General features: G+C 42.7%; 1 protein-coding gene across 1 annotated transcript in view; it reads left to right on the top strand.

Annotated features, from left to right (window-relative positions):
* tjp1b (tight junction protein 1b) overlaps positions 1-15,727 on the top strand; it is a 58,237-nt gene extending 42,510 nt beyond the window's left edge. The window contains 21 exon segments of the mRNA XM_034204790.1: positions 592-697; positions 1,535-1,685; positions 2,287-2,395; positions 2,487-2,706; positions 4,035-4,219; positions 4,304-4,399; positions 4,500-4,582; positions 4,674-4,884; positions 4,995-5,095; positions 5,192-5,542; positions 5,841-6,020; positions 7,086-7,937; positions 8,955-9,046; positions 10,663-10,881; positions 10,985-11,066; positions 11,068-11,122; positions 11,407-11,849; positions 11,851-11,870; positions 12,041-12,258; positions 12,766-12,909; positions 14,022-15,727. Of these exon segments, the coding sequence (XP_034060681.1) occupies positions 592-697; positions 1,535-1,685; positions 2,287-2,395; positions 2,487-2,706; positions 4,035-4,219; positions 4,304-4,399; positions 4,500-4,582; positions 4,674-4,884; positions 4,995-5,095; positions 5,192-5,542; positions 5,841-6,020; positions 7,086-7,937; positions 8,955-9,046; positions 10,663-10,881; positions 10,985-11,066; positions 11,068-11,122; positions 11,407-11,849; positions 11,851-11,870; positions 12,041-12,258; positions 12,766-12,909; positions 14,022-14,116 (4,013 nt within the window). The 3' untranslated portion in view covers positions 14,117-15,727.
* Positions 15,728-16,777: the final 1,050 nt, after the last annotated feature.

Here is a 16,777-nt window from a genome sequence, read left to right as displayed (position 1 = left end):
ATAAAGAAACAAGGGGATATTTTAACTAATTAACTCATAGACGAGTCAGTACATCCTTACATTCTGTATTGTACCTTGTGACTTGTGAGCAAATACAACATGTAGCCTGGTTTTCCCTGTCCTTCATGAGCAGCAGAACATTTATTTATTTCATTATAAAATGAAGTCTTGTTTGAACCAGTCATTTTTGCCCTTTTTAAAAGCACGACTAGAGAAAAATGAAAGTTGGATCCAATCGCCTGCTGAGCCTGGCTGAGTTCGCCCGGAGCCAAGGGAAAATAAACCGTATGAGTTGATCGAGTCTGACGTTCCTCTCAGCCTGCAGCACTCTGCTGCCTTTCTGTTCGACCTCCGCGCTCAGGACACTCTGTGCCTCCAGTGGATTTGTGTGCAAGCGTCTGTGCGATAACACTGCCTGCTTCAAACACTTCATTAATGCACTTGTTCTGACTTTAACATGTGTGTCTGCAGTATTGTTTCAACTGTGTTTCAAGGAGTATATATTTTGTTTTAAGCATGTTTGGTGCAGTTTAACATGTGTATCATCTGTCTGCAGTGATAAATGAAGTTTGTGTTTTATTTTGTATTCAGAGCCAAAGCCTGTGTATGCTCAGCCTGGACAGCCAGATGTTGACCTGCCAGTCAGCCCCTCTGATGCCCCCGTGCCAAGCGCTACCCATGACGATGGCATCCTACGGTAATGTTAACAGTATAATATGGTAACCATTAAAGTCTCCTGATATGTGGCATTTGTGAGTGCCTCCTTCCATCAGCCTCTGTTGACTTAATACAAAAAGGCAATTGTGAGGAAGGAATCGTGACTGCAGGGCAAACCACAGCACACATCTTGGAGCAGCCCTTTCGGTTTCCTAAATGCTCCCTCAGTTGTCTGCACAAAGCATTTTGGCTGCCCAAGGCATAGAGTTCAATGCTGTTAAGAAATGTGTTTTTCTGCACACACGGGTTTGTTGGCAAGTTGAATAAGCAGCTTTTATTATGGCTGGATGCACAATGTTTGTGCGTGAGAGAAACGGTTTACTGTGACTACTTCTGTCTACCCTGGACATTTTCAAAAAAGCCCTCAAAACGCACCTTTTTACCAAGGCTTTCGCCACTGTATAGTTAGTTTAATAGGTTTATTTTTCCGCTACTTCCCCCCCCCCACCCCCTTAACCTGTCTGCCTTTTTTCCCCTACTCCCCCCCCCTACCCGACTTGTAAAGCGACCTTGGGTTTCCTGAAAGGCGCTATAAAAAATTATATATTATTATTATTATTACAGCAAAACTGTTAAATGATATTCAAATGCCTTGTAGGAATGTTTCCCTCTCTTTCTACAGAACAATTTTACATCTTTGCTTCTGTACGCTCACTAAAGACTAAATCAAGTCAACAAAAGAGAAATCTGGAGGGCATCCAAGAGTCACTCAACGATGACATAAATGGAGGTTTACATTGAAAAGAGGGAAATGCCAGCAAATAGTGTCATGTTGAAATAAATAAGCTTAAGTATTGTCTTTATCCCCTTTCCTCAGGCCAAGCATGAAGCTGGTGAAGTTTAAGAAGGGGGAGAGTGTGGGGCTGCGTCTGGCGGGGGGGAACGACGTGGGCATCTTCGTAGCCGGCGTGCTGGAGGATAGCCCAGCTGCTAAGGAGGGCCTGGAGGAGGGCGACCAAATTCTCAGGGTGAGATACTTTATGATTTAACAAAGCAAGGGTATGACCTGACCGCCTGAAATCAAGTGGTTGTTTGTGAATGAAGGTGTTGTTAAATTGAGATTGAAATGTCAAAAACTATTTCTATGTTCCTCTCCTACACCCTGTAGTGTCAGTAAACAGCCTGTTTGATGGGGTATGCATCCTCTGTGCAAGCTTTTCCCTTTTTATATTCATGGTTTAAAACACTGGGTGCATGAAAATGCCTGTACCTTCAGGCCGGTCTCTTAGCAATGACCCAGAGGGAGCACACACAAAAAAAACTGTTTCCTCTAGCTGTGTTTGTCCCATTTCCTTAAAGCCATATGTCTTGCTGTTTGTACCTCCTCCTCCTTTCTACAAGTAAAAAGAGGAATAGTTTGAGTTCTTGCAGTGCAGTAAAACCTGCAGTTACCTAGGCAATACTGAGAACAGGAAGAGCTATGTAAACCTTTATCAACTTAGAGATTCACACCTCCTGTCAAGCAGGCTTTGAACAATGAAGCTACTTCTTCACTTAATAGTACTACACACCAGTGACACTGTTCTGAGGAAAGCTTAATGCAGTAACCTCTGTTTTCCTAAATTCCAGGTAAATAATGTAGATTTTGCAAACATAATCCGAGAGGAGGCGGTGCTGTTCCTCCTTGACCTTCCTAAGGGTGAAGAGGTCACTATTCTAGCCCAGAAGAAGAAAGATGGTAAGTGAAGTGAGTAAGGAGATGAGGCGAGAGATGACTGGGTTGTTGGTCACAGTGGCCAGAGGTTTTTGACTCGATTTATTCTGTTCAGTGTACAGACGGATCGTTGAGTCAGATGTCGGTGACTCCTTCTACATCCGGACGCACTTTGAGTACGAGAAGGAATCTCCGTATGGGTTGAGTTTCAACAAGGGAGAGGTGTTTCGTGTGGTGGACACCCTCTACAACGGGAAGCTAGGCTCCTGGCTTGCTATTCGCATCGGAAAGAACCACCAAGAGGTGGAGAGGGGGATCATCCCTAACAAAAACAGGTAGGGGCGTCCAGACAGACGTGTTTATGAGCTTTAGTTTTAATTGTTTGTCAATTATCTCAAACAGTGATGTGCATGTAGGCTGCACCAAATAGTTTAAAGCAGGGGTGTCAAACTCAAGGCCCAGGGGCCAAATCAGGCCCGTGACTTCATTTTCTGTGGCCCACAAGAGCTTGCAAAGAATATAATATGTTTATTATACGGTTACATGCCGATTTACAGAAGCATGTTACCCATAAACTACATGTCCCACAATGCATCTCAAATTTGCCTTTTTTCTCAGAAATTTACTATTTTTCTTCAAAATATTCATTTTGTCTTAGAATTTGCTTTTTTCTCAAAATGTCACTTTTGTTTTTCAAAATGTCTTTTAATTTTATTTTGACTTTTTCCCAAAATGTGGCTTTTCTTTTTGAATCATTTTGTCAAATGCTCACTGAAGAGACTTGCAATTATTTGCCCTAGACTTCTGCTTTCAGACGTAGTTAATTATGAAGTTATTATCCTATCCGATAATAATCCAATGCAGAGGCAATAATGTAATATAATACATTATTTTATATATATTAAATATTGATATATGTATTTTTATATAGTCTTATATATAAAACTGGCCCTTTGAGTGCAACCATGATGCTAATGTTTTTTTGTTTGTTTTTTTTGTCTACCCTCCCTCCCAAATGTAAAGCATCTTTGGGTTCAAGAAAAGCGCTATATAAATATAATTGTTATTATTATTATTATTAATGTGGCCTAAGATGAAATTGAGTTCGACACCCCTGGTTGAAAGACTTATTCATTATGCGGTTATTGAATTATAAATCAACATTTGAATGCAGCATTATCTTCTTCTTTTTTCCGTCTGTTTATTCTTTTTAAGCCCGCTATTTCTGTACAGTTGCAGATAAAGATAAGGGTATACTTATGTTATAAATATTATCAAATGGGTAGAATTAGATTCCAGTCGAGTTTGTGTCGGATTGTTAACACCTTGTGTGAAAAACAGCATTGTCAGTCAAGTATATAAAATAAATGAATATGATGTGTTGTAATTTTGTTGACTTAATTGAATCTACTGCAATACATATTTGTTGGTGTTTATCCTTCAAAGCCCTAATTTTTGACTGCAGTCTAAAAATATTTTAACATTAAAAAAGAAAACGTAGTAGTACAGCCCTACACCAGTCAGTAATGTACCTTATTTATGATAAACATGTTAATATTATCATTGCCATCTAGTGTATTTTGTTAATCGCAGTGTTGACGTTACCTGTGGCAATTAGCACACATCCATTAGCTTTTGTTACAATACATCTGTTTGTCGACAGAGCGGAGCAGCTGTCCAGTGTGCAGTACACTCTTCCTAAAACAGCAGGGGGCGACAGGGCCGACTTCTGGAGGTTTCGTGGTCTTCGCAGTTCCAAGAGGAACCTGAGGAAGAGCCGGGAGGACCTCTCCTCACAGCCAGTCCAAACAAAGTTCCCGGCTTATGAAAGGGTCGTTCTGAGAGAGGGTGAGTAATTATATTATATTATATTATTATATGTCAACTTGAAACTATAGCTCAGTCAGTTAATATTTTAATATTTCTGTGCAGCTGGTTTCCTGAGACCTGTGGTGATATTTGGCCCGATCGCTGATGTTGCCCGAGAAAAAGTCGCGAGAGAAGAGCCCGATCTTTTTGAGCTTGCCAGTATGTTTGCATGCATTATACTGCACATACATTATATGTATAACATCAACTGACTACATCTTTGAGTAACGTTCTTAAATCTCTTCAACCTTGTTTTCAGAGAGTGAACCGAGAGATGCAGGAACAGACCAACGCAGTTCAGGAATCATTCGTCTTCACACCATCAAGCAGATAATTGACAGAGTGAGTAGGCCTCCTCTACATATGAAATGCATCAATAACATAGCTTTGATTCTTTTGTCACTGATATATCCCTATTGTTTTCCTCCTGAAGGACAAACATGCTGTCCTGGACATCACCCCGAATGCTGTGGACAGGCTGAACTATGCTCAGTGGTACCCGATTGTAGTCTTCCTTAACCCTGACACTAAGCAGGGCGTGAAGAACATGAGGACCAGACTGTGTTCAGAGTCCAGGAAGAGCGCCAGGAAGCTCTATGAGAGAGCCCTCAAACTGAGGAAGAATAATCACCACCTGTTCACCAGTGAGTGTGCAGAGAGAACACAGAACATTCAATATGCAAACTGTCTCTTTTGCTCTTAAATCTTATTCTTCAGGAAGTGACTGGTTTCATTTGAAAATATTCTCTTTTAGCCACCATCAACATGAACAATATGAACGATGGCTGGTACGGAGCTCTGAAAGAAACGACCCAGCAGCAGCAGAACCAGCTGGTGTGGGTGTCAGAGGGCAAGGTGAGAGACCCTTTTCATATTTTATTTTAATGAGCAATATTTCTATCATTCTTTTAGTGTAACTGAGTCACACATGGGATGATCATTTCTTCTCAGGCTGATGGCACTACAGAGGACGACTTGGACATCCATGACGACCGCCTGTCCTACCTGTCGGCCCCGGGCAGTGAGTACTCCATGTACAGCACCGACAGCCGCCACACCTCAGACTACGAGGACACGGACACGGAGGGCGGGGCGTACACGGACCAGGAGCTGGACGAGACTCTGAACGACGAGGTGGGTCTGCCCACGGAGCCCGCCATCACCCGCTCTTCAGAGCCCGTGCGAGAAGACCCGCCCGTGATTCAGGACACCCCTGGTTACCCTGGATACCAGCACCCTGTGCAGCCCGACCCAGCCAGCCGCATAGACCCTGCTGGCTTCAAGATGGCCGCTCCGCAGCAGGTAAAGTTCATTTCTAGCTTTGCAGGCTGTGCTCCTCAGAGAAGGATGAATGGCTTTAAGTACTGCAGCGCTGAGGAATCGCTCTTTGTGTTCGGTGTTGTGTCCTGACCTTTGTTAAGATTAAATGTCCTTTGCTAAGTTTTTTTACCTGTTTTAGAAGCTACTGGTATGTTATCATCTAACCACATTCTCTGGCTGGTGTAAAACTGATTCAGTGTAAGTAAAAAGGTCTGTGTTGGGGTGAGCGGTACTGTGTATGCAGGCTGTGTTATAAATGTCTCTTAACAATACTTCACAGCAAGAGGAGGCTGCTCAGACGGTGGTAGCGCCCCCTGCTGTTGAGCAGTCTGTACAGATTGAGGGTTTGCACCCCGAGGAGCCGCCTGCTGCAGCCGCAGCTCCTCAGGCTGACTCACTTAGCAGCCCCAGCTCTGCCCCTGAGCTTATTGAACCCCACCAGTCTGGTCCAGAAACAAAGGTACCCGCTGTTTCACCAGCCACTCGGACCGGGCCTGGGCCCCAGCCTGCTGTTTAAACTGCCTGTCTTCTCGCACATGCTTTCCACTTGCTCTCTGCATGACACGCCCACACTGTGTGCCTCACTGAGCCCACTGTGTGCCTCTGGCTCCCAGAAAATGTGCGACAGACTTGTCCACATGCACCACAGTGGGCTGGGAGACCAGAAGGACTGGGGCATCTGAGTCTCTGACGCGGGTGAAGACATCCACAGCCAGCCCTAACTGTTGCTCTTACTTCCTTTGCATGGCTCCTAATGTTTTTGGGTTCCTTTCAGCTTTAAGTCTCTTCTGTAGATAAACGATAGTAGCACTTACATTGGCATCGTAATGGTAGATTTGTCGTCTGTTGTAGTTTGACGTTGCATTAGATGCAAACTGAATGTTGGTTGCATGATGAACGCTAACCTGCAGACAGTACTCTTGGTAATGATTTCCCTCAAGCAATTCTCCCCACGGAATGACAAACTTACATCAGCACACTGCATTGTGTCTTCTGTTGAGTCGTTTTGTCCTGATATGATGCCAACAAATCAACACTCTTCCATAGGAAGTACTGTAACTATATTTGCTGTCTACAGGCTACACATCATATGTTTGAAATGAGGCCTCTCAGAAATGTGCAAATTGCTTGTGAGTTTACTATTTATAAATGTGTTAATGTGTAAAACCAAGACGTGTCCACATGGATTATTATCATTCTTGAGAGGCCTCCTGTCAAACAGGCATTCAGAACAGTTTTTGAACAATGGACAAGGGTTTGCTTGTGTAATTGCACTTTGAATTGATTGCTTAATTTAATGGTTTGAGGATTTTATTTTCTAATGATTTGGTTATTGTTTCACATTTTCAGTTCTTCAAGGTTTCAGTTTATATCGAACTATTCATCTTGAAATTATTTTTAATCTGGTGTTGGGAAACTATTGTTCTCTGAGTGCTTTCTGTCCTCCATCATGGTGATTTGCTGAAACCTCGACATGATGATGTAGTGTGTGTGTGTGTGTTAATTCAGTGTTGTTTCTTCACAGATGTACAAGAAAGATCTGTACAATATGGAGGACCCCGTGCGAATCAACCATGGCCTGAAGCAGTCTCTGAGCTACAGTCACCAGCCGCCGTACCAGGACAAACAGCCATACCGTGAATACGACCACCCGCCTTACGGATACGACGGCGGCGGCTACACAGAACCAAAGCCTCACAACTCTGACTCTCACCTGCACTACGACAACCGTGTGCCTCATTACAACGAGCAGTGGCCCCCCTACGACCAGCAGACCTCGTCCCAGCCCGGGGGGGCGTACCAGCCGGGCCACCAGCAACCCATGGCCTACAGCCCCCGCTCCCCCTTTGACGACTGTCCAGGGCGGGACTACAGCCCCCCTCAGCCGCGCTACGATGAGGCCCCACCAGTGGGCTACGATGGAAGACGCCGCCACAGTAAACCCGGGCCCATTCGTTACGACGAGCCCCCACCCCCTGCTGGCTATGACGCCCGCTCTCCTTACGATGCAGAACCACACTGCTTCCCGATTAACTCACCCCGATCGCCGGAGCCCCCCAAGCAGTATTACAGTGACTCTGGTCTGAGGCCCGCCTACACTCCCGGGCCTCCAAGCAGGGGCTTCAAGCAGGGGACGCACGACCCTATGATGAACTCCGAACCTCCACTTCCCCCCCATATACCGGAGAACCTGCCCTCCCCAGGTGAGCCAGCGACCACTCCCGGCTCCAAACCCCTCCCTCCTCCGCTGAGGGAAGACCTGGAAGATGACCCGGCCATGAAGCCGCAGTCGGTGCTGAACAGAGTGAAGATGTTTGAGAATAAACGGTCTGTGTCCATGGACCGCGCTAAAGAAGGACTAGAATCAGCACTCAGGGTAAAATCCTCACACACAATCAATCACACATATGCTATTTATTCTATTGGTGTGAATGTATTTAGGTGGTAGACCAAGTCATGTAATAACTCTACATTCTACACTAATACTGCAACTAAGGATAATGTTTCAGTAGCAATGAATCCTTTCATTGTTTTCTAGATTAATTGATAAGTGGTTTGGTCTACGAAAACTCAGAACATAGTTACAAATGTCCATCCCAGTCCAAGGTGTTGTCTTGAAATGTCTTGTTTTATCCGAAACCCAAAAATATCTAGGTAAATATGATATTTAAAAAAAGCATATTTAAGAGCCTGAAAACAGCAGTTTGTGCCATTTGTTGGATGACAAACTATTTAAGTAATTCATTGATAATCAAAACAGAGATCCTTCTTTGTTGATAGACTGATCAATAGGTTTACTCCCCCTTGCTACTCTATTTACAACTCTAAGGTAACATCACAGTTACAAACATTGCTAAAGGAAAGAAATAGGGTAGTAAGAGACAGGCAAGTCGTACTCAAGGAGGTAGATAAAGACATAGGAAAATAAAAAAAGATAGCTCAAATCTAAGCTATGACCTGAACTAAAACTAGTTATAAAAACTATAACTAAGAGGACCGTACTTATACTCAATATATATTTACCAGTAGTGTCTGGTACAAGGTGGGTCATGTTAGGCTAAATGTTAAATTGGAGCATTCATTAGCTGTAACAGAGGTTTAAAAATGTGTTCTTGGATAAGCAAGTATTTGAAAAGCAGCACGGGAAACCGAGAAAACTCCACAGAGGCTAAATTATGTTTTCCCCTAACAGCAGCTGCATCAGTCAAAAAACTGCAGAAATGTAAGACTTGAAACTGCAAGCTTGTTTTTGTGAGAAAAGCGTCTGCTTTTTGATCGTCTGGCCTGTGAGATGTCAGGCACAGTGCTACATATCCGTGTGCATGCAAATCATTCATGTGAACAGAACTCTGGATCAGATGCAAGAAGAACTAAAGAGACCTTTGCTTTCCAGCCTGCAGATGTTCCTAAACCTGCAAGTGCACCTGGCCCAGTCCTCAAAGCCAACTCCCTCAGCAACCTGGAGCAGGAGAAAAGCACCTATAGGTAAGAGTCCTCACAACACCCCCGGCTGCAGAGGAGGCTGAAGGACACCTCAGATCCTGCAAAGGCTCGTTGTTCCAGCTCCACCTAGTGGACACAAGGCGCTGTGCAGCAGGCCAGACTGGTGTGGTGTGCAAAGACAAAAAAAAACACATGCAAAGGCCAGTGCTGTGGGCAAATAGACTTTGAGATCAGAAAATCTTAACTGAGTGAAATGACCCGAAAGTAACTAAGTGGCAGCCATGATAAGAGCTGGTCAAATTCTCTGAATGCTAAGGAAATGTCCTTCAATGTCTACTTTCTTATCACTTTTAGCATAGAATACACTGGACCACACTTTACCAAAGAAAAGGAGATAAAAACCAACCCACAATTCCATGCAGCATTTAAAGCTACACACCATCCGGCAGTCAATAACATCTGCTGTCACTTTTTAGTAGTAGCATTTCATGATTGAGCATTGTGGATTCATTTAGGTGTGATTCTGTATTTTATAGGACGAATATCTTGAATCATACAGCGTTGAGTTTTTACTGTACTAATATCTAATTGTCTTAAATAAATTCAATGGATTTTCTTAGCACCACGGTATCTTTTCCTCATGACTTTTTACCGTTGAGGAGAAGAAAAATAGGCTAGGGAAAGACATAACATGTCATTTGTTTAGACCAGGGGTGCTCACACTTTTTTGGCTGGTGAGCTACTTTTGAAATGACCGGCTCACCGAGGTCTACCAACCAAAAATAAAATCCCAAATTGCAAGAGTTGCTGAACGTGTTATTTATACATGGGATAACATAGGGCTGCAACAAACGACTAATTTGATAATCGATTAATCTATCGATTAATGAAACGACTAATCGACTATTCAGACTATTACTGTATGGCTTGCACAATTTCTCAAACGCTCTCATTTAGCCATCAACTTTTAGATGTAGCTTGAGGTTGTTTTAGGCATGTGGAAACTAACAATGAAGACAATAAAGATGAATACTTGATTCAAAAATACATATATTATTAAATGAACTTAACAAATTGTGAACAAAATTAACATTGCTTTTTATTTAAATTAAATAAATAATATTTCACATCAAAAGAAACAACAATATTTTAACAAATCGTATTAAATAATCTGATGACAGAACTGTAAACAGAATAGCTGAAACTTTAACAAAATAAAGAGTAACTCTGTTACCTCTAATCATTAACCCATGTTTGTATAATTGAGTTAACTCTGTGTGTTGCTGCTAGCATACATAATACCTGACGTGGAATAGTTACTCATTGATGGGGCTACAGAGCTACTAGACTAACCGACAGCAGTTTCTACCAAGATGACCAGTTCTGCATGTTAGCAGGCTCATTGTGAACCTCATTGCTCCCTGCTGTGAGAAGCTCGACACCAGTCTTGTTACAGACCTGAGCTCCTCACTCTGTCTGGGATGTCCAGATGGTTTTCAGACATATTTCATAATTTCATAAATTGTTACCAACATTTAGGCTGAGATCAGGATATATTCCACCGAAACATTGTCGAGCAGGCTTTAGGCCAGACCCGGCTGTCCGTCCCTGTTGTTTGAGTCTCTGCAGCTGTTTGACTTGTCTCTCTTCCTCTTCAGGGCCCCTGAGCCACAGAAGCCCCACACTAATAAACCCCTGGATGACATGATGCGTTCCAACCACTATGACCCAGATGAGGATGAGGAGTACTACAGGAAGCAGTTGTCCTACTTTGACCGCCGTAGCTTCGACAGCAAGGCCATGGGCCAACCCAGCCCTGGCATCAACCGCTTCCACGACCTTCCCAAACCAGCTCAGCTGTCCTACCCATACAACAGGTAGAGCCGCGCCTCCTGCCAGCACTGAAGAGTTTTGGAGACACACCCGCTGCACACCTTTTAATGTTTGGTTAACCGTCTTCTTTGTGTCTGCCTGTTGCAGAGTTGAGTCTGCTGAGAAGGTGAGTCCAGTGGAGAAAAGATATGAACCCCTGCCCATAATCAGCCCGTCATCACAGTACGGCCCCCCCCGCGTCCGCCATCCCGCCCAACACACTGCCCAAGCTCAGCCCCAACGAGGGTAAGCTCACACAATTGTTCTTTTTGTCTATAAAATGTTCTTCACAATTTGTAATACAGCTTTAATTTATTCTTAGGTCAAAGCTAAATGATAAGAAACTACACTGAGACATTTTTTTTCTTATTTATTGAAAAAAGGATACATTATAATGCAATGTTGTAAATGTAACAACACAGTTTTATTGTGCTTACTGTAAATGTAATTAAAAACCGAAATTCTACAGTGCAAGGATATAATAGATTAACAAAGACTATATTTAAGTGACTGTATCCTCCTTGATCCAGTGAACTCCATACCGGAGCCGTTGACCTCCCCCATCCCTAAACCTGAGCTACCGGCGCTGCGGCCGCCCAGCAGGGACGAGCCAGCACCGGGGGGCTACCCACCCCCGAGGGGCCTCCCCGACAAACCCCCGGTCAACGGCACTGACACAGCACCGCCAAAGACCCTGGGTGGTCACGCTCCGACTAGCTACAACCGCTACGTCCCCAAGCCGTACACCAGCACGGCGCGGCCCTTTGAGCGCAAGTTTGAGAGCCCCAAGTTCAACCACAACCTGCTGCCCAACGACACCCAGGTGAAGACGGAGCTCATCGGGATGGTGGGCAATAGCGGGGGGAAGCCCCAGCTGTCCCCCCAGCCTCTGGACCACGACAGCGGCCTGGACACCTTCACCCGCACCATAGACAACAGGCCCAAATACCAGCACAATAACATCAACGCCATTCCCCAAGGCCATCCCTGTAAGGTGAGACTGTACACTTTCACATCCAATATGAGCAGACTACTGAGCCGCTGAAAGACAGAGAGACACGTGTCTGTCCACAGGGGGTCCGTCCTCTCGACCCCTGCTGTGCATTACTCTCTGCCTACGCATTTATGAGTGATGATGCTGACTTGTGTGCCTCCGTCCCTCAGCCCCAGCACGCTGGACGATGACGACGAGGATGAAGGACACACCGTGGTGGCCACCGCCCGGGGGGTCTTCAACTGTAACGGAGGGGTCCTGAGCTCCATCGAGACGGGCGTCAGCATCATTATCCCCCAGGGGGCCATCCCCGAGAGCGTGGAGCAGGAGATCTATTTCAAGGTGTGCCGGGACAACAGCATCCTGCCCCCCCTCGACAAGGAGAAAGGTCAGTCCTCCTTACATCCTAGAAACAGTCACTGCATCTCAGAGGAAAAAACTACATTTAATTGAATGTATATTTGGCTCCATGCATGTTTTCTCTAATGAATTTCTACATGATATATTATGTTTACACTTTACATCGATGCTGCTGTATAATTAAACAAACATAGAACTCTTTATGAGAAGTAGTATGAAGCTAAAAGCCCTAAAGAGATGGTACTGAATAAATTGCTGATGTATCTGCAAGACTGTAGTTATGTAATTAAAAAAAGCTCTTAAATAAAATAACATCCTTGCCATGAGATATATTTAGAGGACTTTTAAAAATGACCATTAAGCAGCAGGGGAGTGTGATAATGTAATTAACCTGGCGGGTCAGTTAACAGTTGATTCTCAGTCAAGAAGGCCTGGCAGCCGTCTCCATGTCGCCTCCTGATTGGCTCGTGAATAATCCTGTGTGCTGATTAAATCCTGCATGTTTGTGGAATTTAAATCTTGTTGTGTCCTGCAGGAGAAACGCTGCTAAGTCCACTGGTGATGTGTGGCCCGCATGGACTCAAGTTCCTGAAGCCGGTGGAGCTGCGCCTCCCTCACTGTGCGTCTATGACCCCTGATGGTTGGTCTTTTGCTCTAAAATCCTCCGACTCCTCGTCGGGTACGCTGTCCTCTGTCCTTCTGGGGTCTTTGGGCTGGCTTTTGTGATTATAGACGAAAGTTTCTCAGTGACCGACTCATTTGAATCACTCATTTGTTTTCCATATTCCCCTCACTTCTTCTTCATGCATGTGCTGTTTGGAGATTTGAGTTTTCTTATTTTTTTGCTTGTGAAATGAGGCGCCTTGTTTATTTAACCCTTGGGCTTCTGCATAGAAAAAAACATTAAGCGGATTAATAGATTTGAGTCAGTCACAGAAAATGTTTCAACTATTTTAAAGTCATTTCGACTGACCTCTCTCAAGCTACATTGCCAAACATCACATACGGTCCAAATCCTCCATCTCTCTTACAATCATCGAAGTACAACTGGTGATGAAATTAATGATCAGCCTTTTCCAAAACTGCTATTCTTAAACATGCAAATCAATTATTTTGAGGAGCAACATTCTGTTAAATGGTGTTGGGTTTTAAGAATAGCTTTTCCTTATGAATGGATAAAACAATCTTGACAATAATAATGTAATAGTAACAATAACAATCATTTATTTTCATTATTTTTCTCCACTGTTTGAGCTTTGCAATCCTATACATTTTTTTGACTAAAATAAAACTAAAAGAACTTCATGTTTGCAGAGACAACGCTCTATACATTCTTCTTGCTTGTCAAAAGATTACTCGGAACTAAAGTTACTGTAGGAAAGGACTTAAGGAGAAAAAAGCCTGAAGCCATCCGCCTCATGAAAGATGACGTTGGGTCATGCAGCTACATGTAGAATTTCACGTCTGACAACCAGAAAAACACATTTCTATGAGAACTGGTAGTTTTGTGCTTTTACAAAAGCTAACCAGACTCTGTCATTTGAATCCAACTCATTTGGAAGCATATAAACATGCATGAAGTAACTGAGTTAACATTCATTAAATGATCCATTAAGCATCAAGTGATTACATGAAGTCATGATGAGCAAAGGGATTTCATTTCCTGCATTAATGTATGCATTCACTCATCCTCAAATGTGTGTTTCGAGCATCTTCTGTGTTTTGTATCTGTTATTTAAAGAGTAAAGCAGTTCCTCCAGCGGCTGACATCATGTCTCTGTTTCCCTGCAGGTGATCCCAAAACCTGGCAGAACAAATCTCTCCCCGGAGACCCCAACTACCTGGTGGGTGCAAACTGTGTGTCAGTGCTCATTGACCACTTCTGAAGAGGGCGACAGCTGGCCTGTTACTGAATGTGAAAACAGAGGAGCGCAGTTCCCCCTGCCGTGCTCCCTCTCCACGGGGGGGGGCGATGAAGTACCAACCTGACACTCTCATGTTGTTTACTGTGCCCAAACATTAAGAAAAAAAGAAAACACTACACAAGGAGGAGTCCAGCACCCCCAACGCTGTACTCTTGTTCTTTACTTTGTTTTTCTCCCCCGGTGCTTTCAAGGCTTGCAAAAAATGAAGATTAAAAACAAGTTATTTAAAGGAACTGAAGTTGGAATGCATGACCCGTGCCACAGACTGAATACTCTCGTTTTGACATTTTTAGCTCATTTTGTAAAAGGTCAGAGCAGTGCAAGAGAAAGGAGAACTTTGGAAACTCATTTAATATTGCAATGGGATTTTTTCCGTACTGTAAAAAAAAAGAAACACTCACAAACAGCAAAGTTAGTATATGCAAAACTTTTGTTTGTGAGTTATGTGGTCATGCGTTTCACTCGTGAAGGATCTCTGAGGACTTGAGAAATGAGCCTGACTCATGAAGGAAAAAAAATAATAATAAAGAAGAATGAAGGTTAAGTATTAGTCTGAGACGCCCGTTGGTTCTGACGAGGCTCTCTCTGTTTAAACTGATGTTTTGTAGCAATGTTTTACCGTAGATAAATATACTGACTTGATTTTACAAACTCCTGCTGTCTAGAGATCTATGCATGTGCTATGACTCAGGTCCAGAAGCCTGCTACTACTAAGTTCAACACATGAAAATCCCATCGTACACTGCAAGCAGTGATGCCTTATCTGCATATTAACTTTTCAGTGAAACTTTAAAAACATCGGATCCTTCAGTTATAGCGATCACTACGGAAGATAAAGTTGTCTCTGCATTTTCTCATAAACGGTGAACTTGGATTTAGCACACGAGAATAATTGAGGCTGATGAAAAGGTATGCTTTCTTTTACTGCTATGCATATGAAGTCTGAGGAAATACAAAAAGCTAGAAGATGTTTAAATTGTGGCTGTACATATTGCTAGTATATGGCCTTGGTTCTCTGTAAATGAACTTTTGTACATCTTTGTTATTTTGTATAAAAGAGAAAACGTTTGTTTAAAAAAAGAGAAAGCGGTTACATTGGTTATGTTTGTATTCTGGTTATACCCCTGAGCCTTGGAACTGACATAAGCAGTAATAAGTCTGACTTTTCTACCAACATATACACACACTACTTAAGGCATTTTTAAACAGTCAGAAAACTTTTTATTCTTATTTACAAAATAGAGAAGTGCTTGGTTTAAATGATTTTAAAAGATGTACTTGAGGGGGTCTGCTGTGAAGAGTGGTCCCTCCCTTTATTTGTGATACTGGATGCTGTATTGTGTGCCCTGAAATGTATTTTTGTACTAATAGACAATTTATTATGGCACATCGGTACTACTTTCTTTTGATATGATAACACTGCTTCAACCCAACACTAGTTTATTTCCCGTGTGGCTGACATTTATTTTTATTTATTTTTATTTTTATTCGGTTCAACTTCTTTTGTTTTCCTTTGCAACACATTTCTAAGTATACCACTGTATTAATAAATAAATTTCATTTTTAAAGTAACTGCTGCTTGGATGAGTGTGTTGTGTTGATGGAATCTTCCAGATGTTTTACATAACGACACACCCTCGCTGTCTTCTGGATTCCTGTGTGGTTTCTGAACTTGGAGTCTTTTTTGTCAGAACACAACGCTTGATTCTCGTTTTCTGCCGACCTCAGCTGCTTCACTATTTATTCCACATGTTCACTCTGAGTTGTCAGGTGTATGATTCTGCTTACACTAATATTAATCTAGTGCTGACAGTCTTTATTTAACGAATAACAGAGAGAGTGGAATGCATCCCATTGCTTTGCTAACCACAACAGTACTGATGTTCCAATGAATTTTCTGGCGTTATTTCTGATTCACTGGCTGTTTTGTGCCAGAAATAAGTCCCTTTTTTTAAGAAATACCCCTCCAGACGTGTTTTGAAAACATGCTCTCAGCTGCTAGCTAATGCATTCTTCTATAACAGTCTTACAGTAAATGTTACCTTCATGAAAGTGTTTTTGTTTCAGAGAAGTGTTGATGGTATTTTTTAGGCTGCTGTTGAACTCTCAGTGTTATACTGAGAGGTATTTGTTATTTAACCTTCCACCAGGCATGTAAAAAGGGAGGACAAAATAATAGAAACATCATACAATACAATCCAACAGCATCACACACTCCAGCCTCCAAAATGACCCTACAGTATTATATACTAGTACTATATATAGCATTATAACAGCCTTATAACTTTCCTGAAGGTGGGATTTATTGCAGGTGTATTAGACTGCATTAGCTAGGTATGCTAGCCACTAAATGTATAAAGCTGGCTTAAAGGATTCTTCAGTTATGGTGTTTCAACAAAAAAGGAAGTTAAAATGACTAATTCTAAGAATATGAAAAAATAACTAGATGTCTCCTAATTCGGTGAAAAGTCATTTCAGATTTCCACATCACAGTGCTGCAGTTGACAAATTGGCTTCAATTTGTATTTACTGAGTAATGGGGGGGGGGGGGGGAGTAAAGTTCAACTTCAGATAAATCCAAAATGTCAACATGTTGGTCACGTGACTAAGCTTGTGACAATG

Source organism: Gymnodraco acuticeps, unplaced genomic scaffold, assembly GCF_902827175.1.
Source record: "Gymnodraco acuticeps unplaced genomic scaffold, fGymAcu1.1, whole genome shotgun sequence".
NCBI lineage: Eukaryota > Metazoa > Chordata > Actinopteri > Perciformes > Bathydraconidae > Gymnodraco > Gymnodraco acuticeps.
The sequence above is the reverse complement of the archived record's forward strand: the minus strand, read 5'-3'. Positions and strand labels throughout refer to the sequence as shown.